Source organism: Lepus europaeus, chromosome 3 (genome assembly GCF_033115175.1).
Source record: "Lepus europaeus isolate LE1 chromosome 3, mLepTim1.pri, whole genome shotgun sequence".
Taxonomy (NCBI): Eukaryota; Metazoa; Chordata; class Mammalia; order Lagomorpha; family Leporidae; genus Lepus; species Lepus europaeus.
The window spans coordinates 132019619-132037863 of record NC_084829.1 but is presented as its reverse complement, the minus strand read 5'-3'; the positions used below and the strand labels follow the sequence as shown (position 1 = coordinate 132037863).

At 37.5% G+C, this 18245-nt stretch overlaps 1 protein-coding gene across 1 annotated transcript in view; it reads right to left on the bottom strand.

Moving 5' to 3' along the window:
* The window catches only part of ENPP1 (ectonucleotide pyrophosphatase/phosphodiesterase 1), a 75840-nt gene that overhangs the window by 17435 nt on the left and 40160 nt on the right, over window positions 1-18245 (bottom strand). The window contains exons 10-19 of the mRNA XM_062186768.1: window positions 16815-16880; window positions 16478-16550; window positions 13936-14044; window positions 12175-12306; window positions 10092-10123; window positions 6214-6341; window positions 4727-4796; window positions 3621-3708; window positions 2085-2254; window positions 846-897 (exon numbers count right to left, since the gene is read on the bottom strand). Of these exons, the coding sequence (XP_062042752.1) occupies window positions 846-897; window positions 2085-2254; window positions 3621-3708; window positions 4727-4796; window positions 6214-6341; window positions 10092-10123; window positions 12175-12306; window positions 13936-14044; window positions 16478-16550; window positions 16815-16880 (920 nt within the window). The remainder of the gene's footprint in view (window positions 1-845; window positions 898-2084; window positions 2255-3620; window positions 3709-4726; window positions 4797-6213; window positions 6342-10091; window positions 10124-12174; window positions 12307-13935; window positions 14045-16477; window positions 16551-16814; window positions 16881-18245) is intronic.

Sequence of the window (18245 nt, the reverse complement as noted above, 5' to 3'; positions counted from 1 at the left end):
AGAAATTTCTGATAATTAGAGCTTATATTACCAAAAACTGACAAGTACATTTTAAAGGGTTTAGTACATATCATCTAATTAATTATTACATTCCCTATGAATGAAAGTTTTCTACTCATTTTACAAAAAAGGAAACAGCAGCTCAGAGGATAAGTGCCTTTTTCATAGATGTATAGTTCCTTAATTCATAGTCAAATTTAGTTTTTCCCAGGTCTGAAAGTGTCATTCTTTACAACACTTTGTCAAGTCAGGGATAAAATATTTCTCTAATCCTAACATTTACATGAATTAATGCACAACTTATCTCTTTATCCCAGCAGAAAACAAAAGTGAGCCCAGTACCTTAACGATAAGAGATTGTACCAAAGTGACTGAACATCCAAGTCAGAAGTGAAAAGTTTCATCAGTTTTCTGCATATTCTTAATTTTTATTCAAAATGTATAAAGAAACACCTTTAGATAAATAAAGCAATTTATAACTTGTTGTACTTAACTAAGAACCAAATGAGATAGGAACTTGGGTATTTTCAATAGAAATCTGGCTTTCCACCAAACCGATAAAAACCTTGAAAACCTCAAAACACTTCCAACATGCTCATAAAGAGTGACTCAGCTTCCACTAAATATGTGAGATGCTATTTCCACTGTAAAATATCCCTCCTTTCCTATGACTAACAGTCTAGGCTGTCAAGCAAAGAAATCTCTATGCTTCATCAGATGGCCCATTATCATTCCCTTAATTTCATTGGTATTCTCAAATACTGCTCCCAAACCAAGTCTCTGTGGCTCACACTGTGAGAAGAAACCAGCTGCTACATTCCAAGCTGAGGAATAACAGGACCTACCTTCTGCCATGGTCAGATTAAACTGTGTCTGAAAATCCACAATGGGCAAAATCTAGAAAAGTTTACAAAACTGTTTTTAAGAACGGAGAGACATGTTTTCATTTTATAGCATACAGCTTCTAATAGCACAAGTAATCCAACATACAACGAAGATACAATTTACAACAATCTTGTGTAAGTGAAAGCTATTTGTTTTATATTAGGAGGATAAAAGCAGAATGACATCTGCAAAAAGATAAATTGTAAGCATGAGCCTAACACTAGTAATTGAAGAATGTAATCACTGCTTTATCATGCTTATTGCTATTCCAACAGTCTTCCTACAAGCCAAAATCAACTCTAAACAAAATAGAAAGCATAAGGCAAAATATTCCCCAAACTGATATCTCTATGGATGTTATCAATTTTGTTGCCCAACTAAGAAGGGGAAAAATAAGTAATAAGAGGCCTACATGTCCCTAGAATTAAAAACAAGCATGTCTATCATCACTCATAAACCTTTATGTGATTATTAGTTTTAGCAGTCCCTCCATATGCATGGCTTCTATATGGGCTGATTCAGCCAACCATGGCAAAAAAAATTTGGAAGAAAAAAATGCTTCTGGGCCGGCGCCGTGGCTTAACAGGCTAATCCTCCGCCTTGTGGCGCTGGCACCCCGGGTTCTAGTCCCGGTTGGGGCGCCAGATTCTATCCCGGTTGCCCCTCTTCCAGGCCAGCTCTCTGCTGTGGCCCGGGAAGGCAGTGGAGGATGGCCCAAATCCTTGGGCCCTGCACCCGCATGGGAGACCAGGAGAAGCACCTGGCTCCTGGCTTCGGATCAGCATGATGCGCCGGCCACAGCGGCCATTGGAGGGTGAACCAAGGGCAAAAAGGAAGACCTTTCTCTCTGGTCTCTCTCTCTCACTATCCACTCTGCCTGTCAAAAAGAAAAAAAGAAAAGAAAAAAATGCTTCTGTACTGAACAAGTATAAACTTTGTTTCTCGTCACTACTTTCTAACCAATACAATATATCAACTATTTAGATGGCATTTACATAATCAACATGACTTAAGTAAATGGGGGATATGTGTAGGTTATATGTAAATATGCTGATACTTTATTTAAGGAACTTGAGCACCACAGCTTTTAGTGTCCATGGTGGATCCTGGAATCAATCTGCCATGCTACTGAGGGCCCACCATGTTTCTGCAGCACATGCTCTGGAGGGTGCTAGGCTAAACTTCTCGGCAATACTTACCGAGGGGTTGCAGGAGCAGCCAAGGCTATCTCTGGGCGATCCTGCAAAGGGGCACTGTACCAAGGGCTGCACTTCTTTAGGATGCTTGGGGGTGTAAATAGGATTCTTGAGAAGGTGATTAAGACTTCCATGTGTTCCATTATTAGGGGCTGGTGTCAAATTCAGTAAATCTGCATAATTTCAAAAATGGTATACTGTTACTTAGAACTTTCAAAACAAAATAAATGGCAAATTGCTGCTGAGATTTTTTTAAACCAAATATATCTTAGTGTTTTCTGCTCTTGAGCTAAAATAAAATTATAAAACTCTCTTGGGTTTTATAGTATTGATGACTATGCTGTCCTTAACAAAAATACAGTATGTATGATATACTTCTCTAAAAATTTTCTGAATTTTAAGACAGGTAATATATGGCTACTCATCTGCTGAATACATAGTATATGCCAACCACTGTACTAATGTATTTTTCTTGCTGAATCCTTGAAACAATTAAATTATAATCAGTATTTGGTAAAGAAATAAAGTGTTTTGCCCAAGGTCTTAAAGCTGCTACTAAGGTAGACTTAAAATTCAAAACCAGCATTGAGTCAGATTCATGCCCTTAATAGTAATAGCAGCCGGCGCCGCAGCTCAATAGGCTAATCCTCTGCCTGTGGCGCCAGCACACCGGGTTCTAGTCCTGGTCGGGGCACCGGATTCTGTCCTGGTTGCCCCTCTTCCAGGCCAGCTCTCTGCCATGGCCTGGGAGTGCAGTGGAGGATGGCCCAAGTCCTTGGGCCCTGCACCCATATAGGAGACCAGGAGAAGCACCTGCTCCTGGCTTCGGATCAGTGCGGTGTGCCGGCCGTGGCGGCCATTGGAGGATGAACCAACGGCAAAGGAAGACCTTTCTCTCTGTCTCTCTCTCTCTCTCACTGTCCACTCTGACTGTCCAAAAAAAAAAAAATAGTAATAGCAAACACTTAAGTAGCAATTACTATATGCCAGGTGCTGTTTTAAGTGATTTAGGATATATTAGCTCATCTAAAGTTCATGGGCTCCAATTATCCTCAAGACATATTTAAGATTTAATGAACACCCTGTATCATCAGAAAAAGTAAATAATATTTAAAACTCAAAATCCTAGCATCAAAGCACTACTTCAGAAGGTACAGCAAAAATCTAGAATGCAGCTAATGGATTCTCCTTCGTTTCTTCATCCATTCAACTATTGTTGCCACCAGAGACTCCAGCTTTCCCTTCCCCCAAATCTTTTCTCTGGCTTCTGTCACTGCTTTGATTCAAGAGTCTTAATTAAGCCACACTAGAGGTGTGCAGACCACCTCACTGTGCAGTCTGGTGGGAAGAAAAATTAATAATAAGATGGTATGTTCTACATATCCTTTCAGCAAATTGGGATCAAGACAAGGACCAGTGAAAACGTGAGAGTCTGTCTTACCCCACCATCATTTCCACAAAGGTGCCCACGTGAGCTCTATCGTCATCCTATTCTACCTCTGCTTCCAGGAGGGATGAAAGCCATCTGTTCACACTCACCACACATTAAGTTGTAGACTTCAATGTTTTCAAAGGAGTCAACTTCAATGCCGTGCTGGAATCCAGGTCCGTATCCAATAAAGAGGGCCTACATTAGCCAGGAACAGTTTATCAGGGCATTTCAGTTGTATACTATTTACATTGCACATATAAAAACTGGTTATTTTAAGATAAGGGGAGGCCGGCGCCGTGGCTTAACAAGGCTAATCCTCCGCCTTGCAGCGCCGGCACACCGGGTTCTAGTCCCGGTTGGGGCGCCGGATTCTGTCCCGGTTGCCCCTCTTCCAGGTCAGCTCTCTGCTATGGCCCGGGAAGGCAGTGGAGGATGGCCCAAGTGCTTGGGCCCTGCACCCCATGGGAGACCAGGAGAAGCACCTGGCTCCTGGCTTCAGATCAGCGTGGTGCACCGGCCGCAGCGGCCATTGGAGGGTGAACCAAAGGCAAAAAGGAAGACCTTTCTCTCTGTCTCTCTCTCTCTCACTATCCACTCTGCCTGTCAAAAAAAAAAAAAAAAAAGATAAGGGGAAAACCACCATGCTCTGTGTATGTTGTGGGGTGTCAGTTTCACTCCCATTACACGTACAATCTAAGGACATCAAGATATTTCTCACAGTTTAACTGTAATTCCTGATGCCAGTCAGAACAGAATGGATGGTGTAATCTTCCTTATCTCTGAAATGAGATGCAAACTTCACCCTGCCCACTTCACACAGTGCTGCGGGGGTGAAATTAGATCATTATATGAATGTATTTTGAAACTTTAAAGCGCTAGGTAAATAAATGTAAGATATTATCTGCTTTCAGAACTGAAGTATGACATCTTTTCATCTATTAAATCACTGGCTCACTGGCTTCCTCTTCTTGTGATGCAATATACTTACAGGAGCACAAATATATCAAAATAAAGATGAGAAATTCAGTAGGATGTTTAAGGCACACATTTGTGAACTATAAATATAAAATTTTAACTAAATTCCTTAATGTCCAAAGAGAACATATCTATTAATTCTCTTTCAAGACACAAAATCAGTTCATGCTTTTAAATTTGAAATTTTTAATTTTTCTTCATATTAAATTTTTTTAAGAAGTATAAAAGGTTTACTCACTTGCATATTTGAAAACACATTGTCAGAGCCATGAAATCCACTTCCACAGTATTTCCTTTCTGAGGGACTCCTAATATGAATTAATAATGCAAAGTTATTTTACAATGCATAACTGATAATCATACTATTATTTTCAATAGTAAGGAAGACATAACTATATTGTTAAGCCAACATAAAGGCAACACCATTTGGCCTTGAAAATCATTAAGGGGTCGCCTCTATTTTTCACTTTGCAGAAAGATCAACTATGAACAATACAATGTGAAGTTATGGGGTGAGAATGACATGAGCAACTGTCAGGGCAGACACTTGGGACAGAAGTTAACTTGGGACACTTGGGACACTGGCATCTCATTTCTGAGAGCCTGGATCTGAGTCCTGGCTTTGCCTCCTCTTTCCAGCTCCTTGCTAATGTGCACCCTGGGAGGCAGCAGGGGATGATTCATGAATTTGGATTCCTTCTACCCATGCAGAAAACCAGAACTGAATTCCTGGCTTCTGGCTATGGATTGGCTTGGTCCAGGCTCTTGTGGGCATTTGGGGAATGAACTAGTGGATGGGAGGTATATATCTCTCTTTCTTGCCTTTCAAATAAAATAAAGTAAAAAAAATTAAAGAAACTGTGTACAATTTTATTAATTATTGGGTAGACTCTGAAGGTACCATCAGACATAACTGTAATATTTAGAAGAGATGTAGGGGCCAGTGTTGTGGCGAAGCAGGTAAAGCCGCTGCCTGCAGTGCCAGCATCCCATATGGGCACCGGTTTGAGTCTCGGCTGCTCCACTTCTGATCCAGCTCCCTGCTAATGCAATTTGGAAAGCAGTAGATTGTGGCCCAAGTGCTTGGGTCCCTGCACCCGTGTGGGAGACCTGGAAGAAGCTCCTGGCTCCTGGCTTCAAATCGGCTCAGTTCTGGCTGTTGCGGCCATGTGAGGAGTGAACCAGTATGGAAGACATCTCTCTTTCTCTCTCTCTCTCTCTCTCTCTCTCTCTCTCTCTCTCTCCCTCTCTCTCTCTCTCTCTCTTCCTCTCTGTAACTCTGCCTTTCAAGTAAATAAATAAATCTTAAAAAGAGAGAGAGAAAGAGAGAGAAAGAGAGAGAGAGAGAGAGAGAGAGAGAGAGAGAGATGTAATCACAAGTGGTAACATGTAAGTATAGACCATAAGAAATTATTAGTACAGATGTGGAAGGCCAGAACGAGTTCCCAGCTGAGTGTGATCCCCACAACCCAACTCAACTCGATTTATGTCAATATCTAGAGATGTTTTCTAGAGAAACAGTGGTACTTTTATCTATTAGGTGGAAAACCCGGGGTCTGTCAAAGATCCCACAACGTACAAGACAGTTTCCATAGCAAAGCCAGTTGGTAAAAAGAATTGTATTCATACAGTTTTCACATACAACACCGTGAGAAGGGGCCCAATGGTTACCTTGAATTACTAACCAACCAGGCAAAAGTTACCTAGGAGACTACCAGAACTTACAGTGCCAGCTGCCACTGAGGGTCCAAATAGAATGTCAAGGGCTCAATTCTGTCACTTTTTGCAAAATGTAAACGCTTAGGTAAGAAATGTTTAAGGTAAGGTTTGAAGTGCTGGTTTGGTTCCCTGCACTGAAATTGAAATAAGCAAAGAAAAAACTATTAATTACAAATTATCTAAATGTAAATTTAAAATTGCTTTATAACTCTATATGAATTTTTGCTCACAAACACTTTACTAGCCTCTCCAAAAAGTTAAAAATGAAAAAATAACTAAGAGCATTACTTGCATAATTTATAAGATGAATATCTCAAGCTAAGTGAAATTTTTATGGGAAATGATAATTATTACTATGTAAAATCCCCAGGTCTCCTAAACTTGTCACTAAATTATACTCAAATTACTACTCACAATTCTATTTTCAAATAGAATTACAATTGTAGGAATTTTCTTCAAGACCTAAAATATATCCAGTATAAAATGTAGTTTAGATAACTCAGCACTAGGGCATAACTTTCATGCTAAAAAAAAAGCAGGCATTTTTTAAAAAGCCTCAAGAAGGTAGAATTTGGGTAGTATTTGTGTGGTACAAATACTTTTTCCTTCTAATCTTATAAGTATTATAATATCACGAACCCTAAAGGCTTCCATAGCCTTGGCAACTCATGACTAGAGCCTAGGGAGATTACTGATGCCATAAACAAGAGTGTCAAATTGTTAAGTCAACAACAGGAGTCACTGTGTACGTGCTCCTCATGTGGTATCTCTGTCCTTAATGTGTTTTCTAATGTGAATTAATGCTATAACTAGTACTGAAACAGTATTTTTACACTTTGTGTCTCTGTGTGGGTGCAAACTGATGAAATCTTTATTTAGTATATACTGAATCGATCTTCTGTATATAAAGATAATTGAAAATGAAAAAAAACAACCTGGTGTTAAATTGGAAATGGCATAGAAAATTAATTAATTTTAAAAAAATATCATGTAGGATCTCTGTCTTTAATGTGCTGTACACTGTTATTTAATGCTATAACTAGTACTCCAACAGTATTTTTTTACTTTGTGTTGCTATGTGGGGGCAAACTGTTGAAATCTTTACTTAATATATACTAAACTGATCTTCTGTATATAAAGAGAATTGAAAATGAATCTCGATGTGAATGGAAGGGGAGAGGGAGCGGGAAAGGGGAGGGTTGCGGGTGGGAGGGAAGTTATGGGGAGGGAAGCCATTGTAATCCATAAGCTGTACTTTGGAAATTTATATTCATTAAATAAAAGTTTAAAAAAAAGTATTATAATATCACATAAATTTTACAATGCCAATGAATAAACTCTTAAAAATTTTCAAACTCAGATTATTGGGAAAGAATCTTCAAGTCTTTAAAATCTATATAAATCATTTATACAATGGCCCAGATACATAAAAATTCTAATCCTATAATCCTAAGAACAGATACTGATTCTTCACTGAACTAGAAAAAAAACATGTTGGAATTCATAAGGAAGCACAAAAGACTCTCGATAGCCAAAGCAATTCTGAACAACAAAAAAAATAAAGTTAAAAGCATCACAATACCAGATTTCAAGATATACTACAGAGCTACTGTGACCATAATAGCACCATACAGGCATAAAATATACATAGAAAACCAGAACAGAGATTCCAGAAATTAATCCATACATCTACAGCTAACTGATCTTTGACAAAGATGTTGAAAACATACACTGAAGAAAAGACAGCCTCTTCAATAAATTTTGCCAGTAAAACTGGATATTTATATATAAAAGATTAAAACTTGACCCCTATCTTCTTCACTCTTTGTAGTAATAAATGCAAAAAGCATCAAAGATCTAAGTGTAAGACCTGAAATTATGCAACCACACTTGAATACATTTGCAAAAGTACTTGGATAAGATCTCAAAAGTACTAACAATAAAAGCAAAAAAACAAATGGGATTCTTTAAAAAAAAAAAAAAAGATTTATTTATTTACTTGAAAGGCTGAGTTACACAGTGAGAGGGAGAGACAGAGAGAGAGATCTTCCATCCTCTGATTCACTTTCTAAATGGCCCCAACAGCTAGGGCTGAGTCAGGTAAAAGCCAGGAGCCTGGAGCTTCTTTGGGTTTTCCCATGTGGGTGCAAAAACCCAAGCACGTGGGCCATCTTCCACTGCTCTCCCAGGTGCACTAGCAGAAAGCTGGAGTGGAAGTGGAGCAGTCAGGACTCGAACCAGCACCCATATGAGACCCTGGAATTTCAGGTGCGGGCACATTCTCCTGTGCCAAAACGCCAGCCTGAAAAATGGGATTCCATCAAGCTAAGAAGCTTCTTCACAACAAAAGCAAAAACCAACAGAGTGAAAGGGACAATTAACAGAATGAGATAAAATATTTGCAAACTCTGACAAAGGATTAACATCCAGAATATATAAAGAACTCAAAAAATCAACAACAGTGGCTGGTGTGGAGGTACAGCAGATCAAGCTGCCACCTGCTACACCAGTGTTCCATATGGGCACTGGTTCAAGTCCTGGCTGCTCCATTCCAATCCAGCTCCCTGTTAATGAGCCTGGGAAAACAGCAGAAGATAGCCCAAGTGGTTGGGCCCCTACACCAATGTTGGAGACACGGAAGAAGCTCCTGGGGCTCCTGGCTTTGGCCTGGTCCAGTCCTTGTCATTGTAGCCATTTGGGGAGTAAACCAGAGGATGAAAGATTTCTCTCTCTCTCTCTCTCTCTGTGTGTGTGTGTGTGTGTGTGTGTCTCTCCTTCTCTGTCTGTAACTCTGACTTTTAAATAAATGTCTTTAAGAAAATAAAATTTAATTTAAAAAACTCAACAACAAAAAAACTTAAATAATACACTAAAGAAATATGAAAATATTCTGAACAGACATTTCTCAGAAGAAATTCAAACAACCTACAAATACATATAAAAGTGCTCAGCTTTTCCTTCAGGGCAAAGCAAATCAAAACCACAATGAGGTATCATCTCATTCCAGTTAGAACGTCTGTCATTAAAAATAACACCCTGGTGAGGATGTAGAGAAAAGGTAATCCTTCCATACTGCTGTCAGGAATGCTGTTGAGCATAGCCAAATGGAGACCAGTATGGAGGTTCCTCAAAACACTAAAAACAGACCCACTACCTGACCCTACTATCCCACTCCCGGATATAACCAAAGGAAACTAAGTCAGTATATCAAAGAGATACCTGCTCTCTTATGTGCATCGCAGCACTATTCATAATAGGTAAGCTATGAGATCAACTCGTGTGTCCATCAGTGAATGAATGGATACAGAAAATATTGTATATATAAATGGAATATAACTCAGCCATAAAGATAATAAAATCTTGATATTTACAGCAAAATGAATGAAACTAGGTATCATTGTATTAAGAAAACTAAGTAAGATACAGTCAAATAACATATTTTCTATCTCTGGAAGTTTAAAAAAATAGTGAGTCTGAAATTAGAATCATGATTACTAGAAGCTGGGGAGGAGGAAGGGCAGACAGAGGGAGGCTAGACAACCAGTATTAAAACACAGTCAGACAGGATTAATAATTTCTAATGTCTTACAATACAGTGGTATTACTATAATTCACAATAATGTATTATACACTATAAAAAGAATTGGAAGAGAGGAACTAGTAGGCTCTGAACACAAGAAGAAGATAAGGCAACTGAAAAGCAACTTCCTGGTTTGACTGTTTAATGCTGTGTATCTATGTTGAAATACTGGACTGCCCCCAGTTGAAAATTTTTAAAAATAAAGTAAAACCATTACCAGCAAAATAAACACTAAATCTTTTCTCTAAATACATGTTATACAAAACTAACAATAACTAGACAATGGAAAAATAAAGATACTCACAGAAAGATTTCTGGCAATGTTTTCATAATTAACTAAAGGGGGAAAACAGAAGAATTAATGTTTGAATTATGCTCTGATTAAAAAAATACAAAAATAAAGAATGTGAGACTCAAACTCTATATTTAAATACCAATGAAGGTATAGAAGTCATTACATATTAGCCATTGAAAAGAGTAAGACAGAGGCCATGAAATACTGTCATACTCTAAGTGAAAAGGCAAGCTGTAGATTATCTATGTATTCAACCACATCCATTCCTCTGACTATTCATTTGCCTGTCCATCCACCCATTCATCCAAATAGGCATCTATCTATAAATCCATCTAAATCTAGTATGATTATGCTTTAAAAAAATAAAAACTATGTGTTTAATATATGCACAGCAAATATCTGAGAAGGTACATTCCTAACTTAAAAGAGCTTATCTCTAGAGAAGGGAACTGATTTTTGAAGCGGAAGAACACAGGAAAGTGTTACTTTTTACTTTGCTTACTTTAATATCCCAGAATTGATAATTCCAGAATTCCAAAACAACAGAGTCACAGGAAAACTTAGCATCTGAGAAGACAGCTTTAAAACTGAATTTCCACAGTTAGCCCATGAATCTAGTGTTTATGTTATAAATCAATAACCATCTAGCTTTTAAAATTTTTTAGCTATACTTTACATAAACTTGACAAATTATCCATATAAAATATATGTATATATGTAGATTATATGTATTATGTATTATAATATTATATACATTCTACTTTATATGAAATTTATATAAAATATAAATTATATAATTATGTATAGATAATAAATTATGATATATAATTATATATTATATACATGATATGTAATATGTTTCTGATTTAATCTGGGGGCTTACTTGAGATAAAGATGCCTAAGCTCAGCCATCATACTCCAATCATCCTTGGGGCCTCCCATTGCCTTTACAATTTTTACACACATTTCATAAAAACCAGGTACTATTTTTCTAAATTAAAAAATACTAATGAAAATTTGTCACTGTTCATCCAGTAACTGTGCTTTGTCACTGTGGATATATTTGCATAACTTTTTCTACAGTAAAAATCTATTTTTCCTCATTAATATTCAATAGTATACATTGAAACATATCTCATTGCAGAATATATCTTATTGCAGAACCCAAATTCCAATCCAATTCTGGTAACCGTCAGATAAAGCTTCTTTCTTTCAGAGTTTGTTGTAACAAAAAGATAAACAAAAATTGCTCTTAATATCGAAAGCTATCAAGGACAGTACTCAAAAAGAGAGGTAGCAGAGGTCAAAACAGTTATGAAACAGGCTTGACTTGCAAAAGAAGGAATATCTTTTTAAAATATCTTGGATAGGGCTGGTGGTGTATTGCAGTGGGTTAAGCCTCTGCCTGCAACACTGGCATTAATTTGGGTGCCTGTTTAACTTTCAGCTGTTCCATTTCCTATCAAGATCTCTCTCTCTCTCTTTCTCTCCCCCCCCCCTTCTGTTTCCCTCTTACTCTGTAATTCTGCCTTTCAAATAAATAGATAAATCTTTAAAAAAAAGTAAAAATATTGTGGTAATTCATTTTCTATTTGTGATCAGGACAGATTATGAAATTTCTTTTCCTTTCCTATTTAAAATATGTAATTGTTCTTGGGCAAGACTGTTCTTTGGAATCAACTATTAGAGAATTAATGATCTCTGCCAGCATTCTCCTCAAAACAGAATATTATTCTAAACTAAAGTAAGTCATTTTAATGGAATGTCATTAATTAAATGTTCATAAAGGCTGCTCAATTTTTCTCTTAAACTTTTTTCCTAGAATAAACTTAAGCCAGTACAAGTAAAATACCCTACAACATGGAACTGTATTAAGATCATCAAATAACATGGTTAGTATACAAGTAGCAAATAATTAGGCAGACTTGTGTGCTCACATCTAATCCCATAAAATCTCTTTGAGTTTAAAAATCTACACTGGAGATTCAACCACTAAAAGGGAATTAACTTGGATTCCCATAAATTTAGAAGCACAATGATATAGAGAATTATAATCTTAGTACAGCCAAAGTTACCACACAGATAGACTTACATGAATAGTATTTTTCAGGAACATCAGAGGGTCTCAATCGGGCTGCAGGTCCATAGATAACTTTAATATTTTTAGTATCTCCCAAATATTTATTCAGATATATATACTTCTTACAACTGCCTTGTTCCATGCCTAGAAAGTTAAAAGAAATCCCAAAATATGTGGCCACTTTAACAAAAAATTAATAGGTACAGCAGTATTTCTTTCATTTCCAGAATTTTATTCATTAATGGGGGCTCAAGGCTCATATTAGTTGAACATCTGATCAGTATGACCCAGAATTTTAGCTAGATCCACCACTTTCTTGTTTTTCTATATTATTTCTCCTTCTTCCACTCAAAATTAGTTAATGTTTCTTCTTACTAATGTATTACAATACCATTATGAAAGTACAGAGGAAGTCACACAGTTTCAAACAGAATATGAAAGCCCAGCTACGTGCTCCAAGTCACCTATAATATTAACTGACATCATGTCACTCAGTCTTGTTCCAGAACTGAAGCTGCTTTATCACATAACTTCTTAGGACTGTATCCAAAAATACGATTCTACAATTATTTCTGAATCTAGAAAGAACAAAAACAACCTGCTTCCTACTTTCTTGTATGCACACCACGTCCATAGTCTCAGAGCTTCACACAAACAGGTTTGCAAAAATCGCAGAAGGGTCTGGCATTCTGGTGCAGCAGGTTAAGCTGGTCCCTATGACACTGGCGTCTCATATCACTGGGCAGGTTTGAGTCCTGGCTGCTCTGTTTTCAATCCAGCTCCTTGCTAATACGCCTGGCAAAGCCAGCAGATGACAGTCCGAGTACTTGGGCCCTTGCACCCACGTCAGGGATCCGGATCAAGTGTCATGTGCCTGGCTTCTGGCTTTGCCCTGCCCAACCCAGCTGTTGCAACATTTTATGGAGTGAGCCAATAGTTAGGAGACTTCTCTCTCTCCCTCTGTGCCTCTCATTCTGCCTTTCAAATAAATAAGTTGTTAAAATCACGGAAAGTAAAAATGAAATGAAAATATCAAAATTAACATAAACTGATAATATACTGCATTTCAGGTTAGATTTATCAGGCTAAAAAATTCAAGAGTAATAATAATTTATTTCAATTAAATCTAAAATTACAGACTTAGCAAAATTTAATGTGGAAAAAAATTGAACTATTTCAAATTCCTTTCCCAACTTAGAATAGCAGTGTATTGCAGTTGACAGGCTCCTATGTTTTCTGGGAATTCTGCCTCATTCACATTTTATATTTAAAATAACTTTTTCCTTAAGATTTTCCATAAGAAGCTACATTTTAAAAAAAATAATTAGGGGCTGGTGCTATGACGTTAGTAGGTTAAGCCACCTACAACATCAGCATCTCATATGGGAGCAAGTTTGATTCCTGGCTGCTCCACATCCAATTCAGCTCCCTGCTAATGAGCCTGGGAAAGCAGCAGAAGATGGCCCAAGTGCTTGGGCTACTGTACCCTTGAGGGAGGCTTGGATGAAGCTCCTGGCTCCTGGCTTCAGCCTGGCCCAGTCCTGGCTGCTGTGGCCATTTGTGGAGTGAACCAGCACATGGAAGATTCTCTCTCTCTCTCTCTCTCGCTCTCGCTCTTTACCTTCCCTCTCTCAATAACTCTGCCTTTCCAATAACTAAATCTTTTTTTAAAAAATTAACTAATATTCAGAGGAAATCATGAAAGCAAGAATCAATCAAGCAAACTTTTGGCACTATTTAACCTACAGAGCAAATGTTGCAAACTCAGATTACCATGATCTGAAATGAGGATGAGGTTCAGACACTGATGCAAGTGCAGCTCTTTCAGGCCATCCATCAGCATGCCCACCATGTTGTCCACTCTCTGCAAGGCCCTGATGACCTAAGAGAAGGAAGTAATTTCATGGGATGCGTTCCATAATGGCTATTTCTATAAAAGCTATCTTTGGTCAGAAAGAGAAAGCTCAGTGGATGCAACTGTGATGAACAAATTCACATGAGACTAGAACTGAGGATCAAAGACATGAAGAGCAGTAAATAATGGCTGACCATGAACAGTAGAAGGGTCCAACTCCTAGACATGAGAAATGCCAGTATCTGATCTAATTAGCACTCCTTCCCTGAGAGTGGAATGCAATCACTTAGTACAGATTCCATACAAGCCAATATAACGCCAGCTCCAATCCACAATGCTTGACCAGAAATGAAGTTATTGTTAATTATTACTTTCCTTTGTACAATTAATTTCTTCTTCCACTTTCTGATCATTTAAATGGTCATTAATAAGGAACAATGCTTCTTAATTTTTAAAATCATTAACATTGTTAAAATGCTTTCTAATAAGTCTATTACTTAATTTTTTAATTTAATAGGGATACAACCTATTACTTCCTTACAAATTGCATGTATTTTGTAGATGAATATTACAAGGATAGAGCATGGCAAATGGTTCTGGCAAACAGTTTTTCGGCACTTTTCTTCTCTCCTTACAAAATCAGCTGAAAAACATTCTTGTTCAATTTTGTGTTTTTCCTTTAATGTAACAAATCAGTTTAATCTTCACTTGTAGTCAGAATATTTCACTCTGAGATTTCTAAGTTCTTTTTAATATGATGTTTCATCTACCCAAAATATAAAATACAAGAATTGGAACTTTTAAGTATTAAAATACAGTGGGTTTTTATATGTCAGTAATATTAGAATTTCAGAGTTTACAGATTGGTGAGTAGTATTTGTAAAGTAGTGGGTTCAGCCCTGAATGAAGAAGTGTTAGGAAAGCAGGTACTTTAGAAAATCACTAGTGAATTAAAAAACACTGCACAAATTTTAAAATTTATATGACCTGATAATCAAACAACAACAAAATGATCCTTAAACCTTTGTGCAGCCAAACTGATCTAGACATGTGTTTTAACTGTCAATGACTACAGGGAAAGTAAAAACAGTAGCATCTGGTCAACCGTTCCAACCAGGACAACCCCTGCGAGAACCTTTTCCCTTTGACCAGTTATGACCTGGCCTCATTGTTGGCCTCGCATCTTCCTTATCACACCTCTAAAAAGGGACATTTGTGCTTCACTGAGGGACCAAAGAAAGCAAGGAAGTGTGAGGTCACTGATTACAGCAGAGCTGCTGGAGACAGATTTGGGGGGACAGAACACACAGTGTAGAATAGGCCCACGTGAGGGTCAGCTTGTCTCCCTCTTCACTCTCTTATGTGAAACAGAAGCAATCACAGCTGTGCCTATTCCTCTCTCTTACTCTGCTGTTGCTAAAGTGACCAAGCAGCACCTTCAAATCAGGGCTCTCCATAAATATGTCAGGCTAGGCTTTCATCTCAAGAGTCCTTGAGGCTCACACACCATCCAGCTTGGCTCCCTGGGCAGAACTGATAGGAATCTGGGGTAAAGCTCAGGTTAAGGAGGTGTTTGTAATCTTTGGTCCCTTGGAATCAAAGGAGGAAGAAATTACTAGACAAGGATTCTGGATGATTCTACCAATACCTCTCTTCCCTTTTACCATGATGGATAATATTCATAGGGCCTTAACTTTTTTGTCTGTTTCGAATCTTAGGTCACAGACAAAATATTTGCCAGGAAGAAAGCAACTTAGAAGTGCAAAGAAGCTCAAATCATTTTCTCTTCTAATGTTTCCTGCACTCTGAATACAAGTGATACAGCTACCTGAACAGTAAAAGAAACGTGTGGTTTTAAAGCCCTATGCAAATTACAAAGCCAGGGCCTAAGTTCCTCTAAGGTTGACAGGTCAAACACGATTTTACATTGAGTGCTAGGGTCCATGAGCTGTTTTCCTATCTCGACCTTCCTAGTAACCATAAATAAGAAGTGATTATTTGAGTATTTCTGTACTCCTCATAAAATTCCCTATCCTTTGATGATCCTTTAAGCATGCTCTCAAGCAGCCAGGGACTTATCTCCTAAGAGAGATAAATGTGTTTCTGCTATGCCACTAATAACACTATTTTCACTGAATTTGGAGTGGTACTTGTTTATAAAATTTTCAAAAAGCTCTTAGGTTTTAGTCCAAGGAAGGAGGAAATGGAATGGTTAAAGGCTTTGGAATTGAAAATATGCAAATTAATACATCATTAGTTCCATTTAGCACTGTGAAAATGGTTAGCAAAACATTCTTCCAACTCTTATTTTGAGTGCATTCTTTAGCTTCTAAACCGTGCCTAGTAGTCTACAGAAATCACAGAATCTTACAGAATGGTCTCAAAATCTACCTCAAAGCAAGGTTCAGTTAGCTGATGCTAGGTTTAATGAAGGAGTCACTGATAAAAAAAGGTACTTACTTCACTGCTGACTGGTCCATATGAATGACCTGAAGAATCTGGTTCTTCTAAATACAGAGTGTAAAAGTGTGGTCTAAATCAAACAGTACCAAAATGTAATATTTTACGAACACATTGAAAAACAGAGTGGAAAGAATAATTCAACAACTGACAGTGATTAAAAATTCTACAACACGGGGATAACATTCTTTAAAATGTGTAATGGTTCACTAAAGAGTTAATTTGGATCTAAAACATCATAGTTAGTAACAAAGTTTTGGTGTAGTCTATTTTAATGTACCAAGTAACATCCATACAACAAAGGAGCATTTAAAATTGAAATTAATTGTCTACATACCTTTCATCTTTAGGAAGCCGTAACCACTGAAGAATAGCTAAAATTCTTTCTTCAAATGGCACTGAACTGAAATGAAGGATAAACACAATGAAAAAAATATATAGAATTATTGTTTGGATTTTAAATGTATTTTTCTTACTGATAGGATTGAGAGAAATAATTCAGCACATCTATTGTGTTTTAAAGTCATGGAAGAGCTCCTGGAGAAGTTTCATTTGAATGCATAAATTTATTTTCCCAATTAAAAAAAATATTAAGTTTTTATACCAGTTTTGTAATGGTGCTTAAACTATTGCTTCTTATCCCCTACCTGAAGATACTATTCATGCACCTGAAAATCACCACTGCATGCCACATGTTAATACATTCTATAAAGGGCACCTCATAAGGAACTCACTGATGACTTAGCGCAACAGGGAAGTTGGCACCTGATGAGCAGGTAACAGTTCTCTAAGCAATGTTTCTTATGCAGAATCAATTCCCTCCATCAGAGCACTTGGCCAATCCAATTATGGGTGGCACAGCTAATAGATCTGTTCTCTATTAGATCTTGAAAAGCTCAACACCTGATATCACTAATATTTCAGTAAGTAGTACAGTACATGACATCTATAATATTATTAACCATCTCAATTTCTTTTTTTTTTATATTTATGTATTCATTTGAAAGGCAGAGTTACAGAGAGGCAGAGCTGGCAGAAGCAGAGAGAGGTCTCTCATCTGCTTGTTTACCCACTAAATGGCAGCAATGGCCAGAGCTGGGCAGATCTGAAGCCAGGAGCCAGGAGCTTCCTCAGATCTCCCATGTGGGTATAGGGGTCTAAGGACATGGGTCATCTTCCATTGCCTTTCCAGGCCATAAAAGACCTAGATAGGAAGTGGAGCAGCCGGGTCTTGAACCAGCACCCATATGGGATGCCGACACCACAGGTGGCAGCTTTTATCAGCTATGCCACAGAACTGGACCCAACCATCTCAATTTCATCAATGGAATGAAAACAATGCTCAATAATAAGTTGGGATAGAGGCACTGCAGTGTTTTCATGTGAACCAGAATATAATAGAGTATAAGACTGCCAAAGAAAATTGAAATATGCTGTTATATCAATTTTGCAATAGGAATTTTACTAGTGTAAAATAAAATTATTTTAGTAGTCTCACTAAAATCAGCCACATGGAGTCTTCCTTATAAGTTTTTGTTTTTTCTGAATACATTATAGATTTTGAATATTACAAAGAGGTTATTCTGTTAAGTTTCTTACATTAGAAAGCATATTTATTAAAGTAATTTAGTGGGACAGGCATTGTGATGCATTGGTGGGTTAAGCTGCTGCTTGGGATACAGGCATCTCATCAGGATGCCTTGGATTGAGTCCCACCTCCACTTTTGGATCCAGGTTTCAGCTAATGCACCTGGGAGGCAGCAGATGG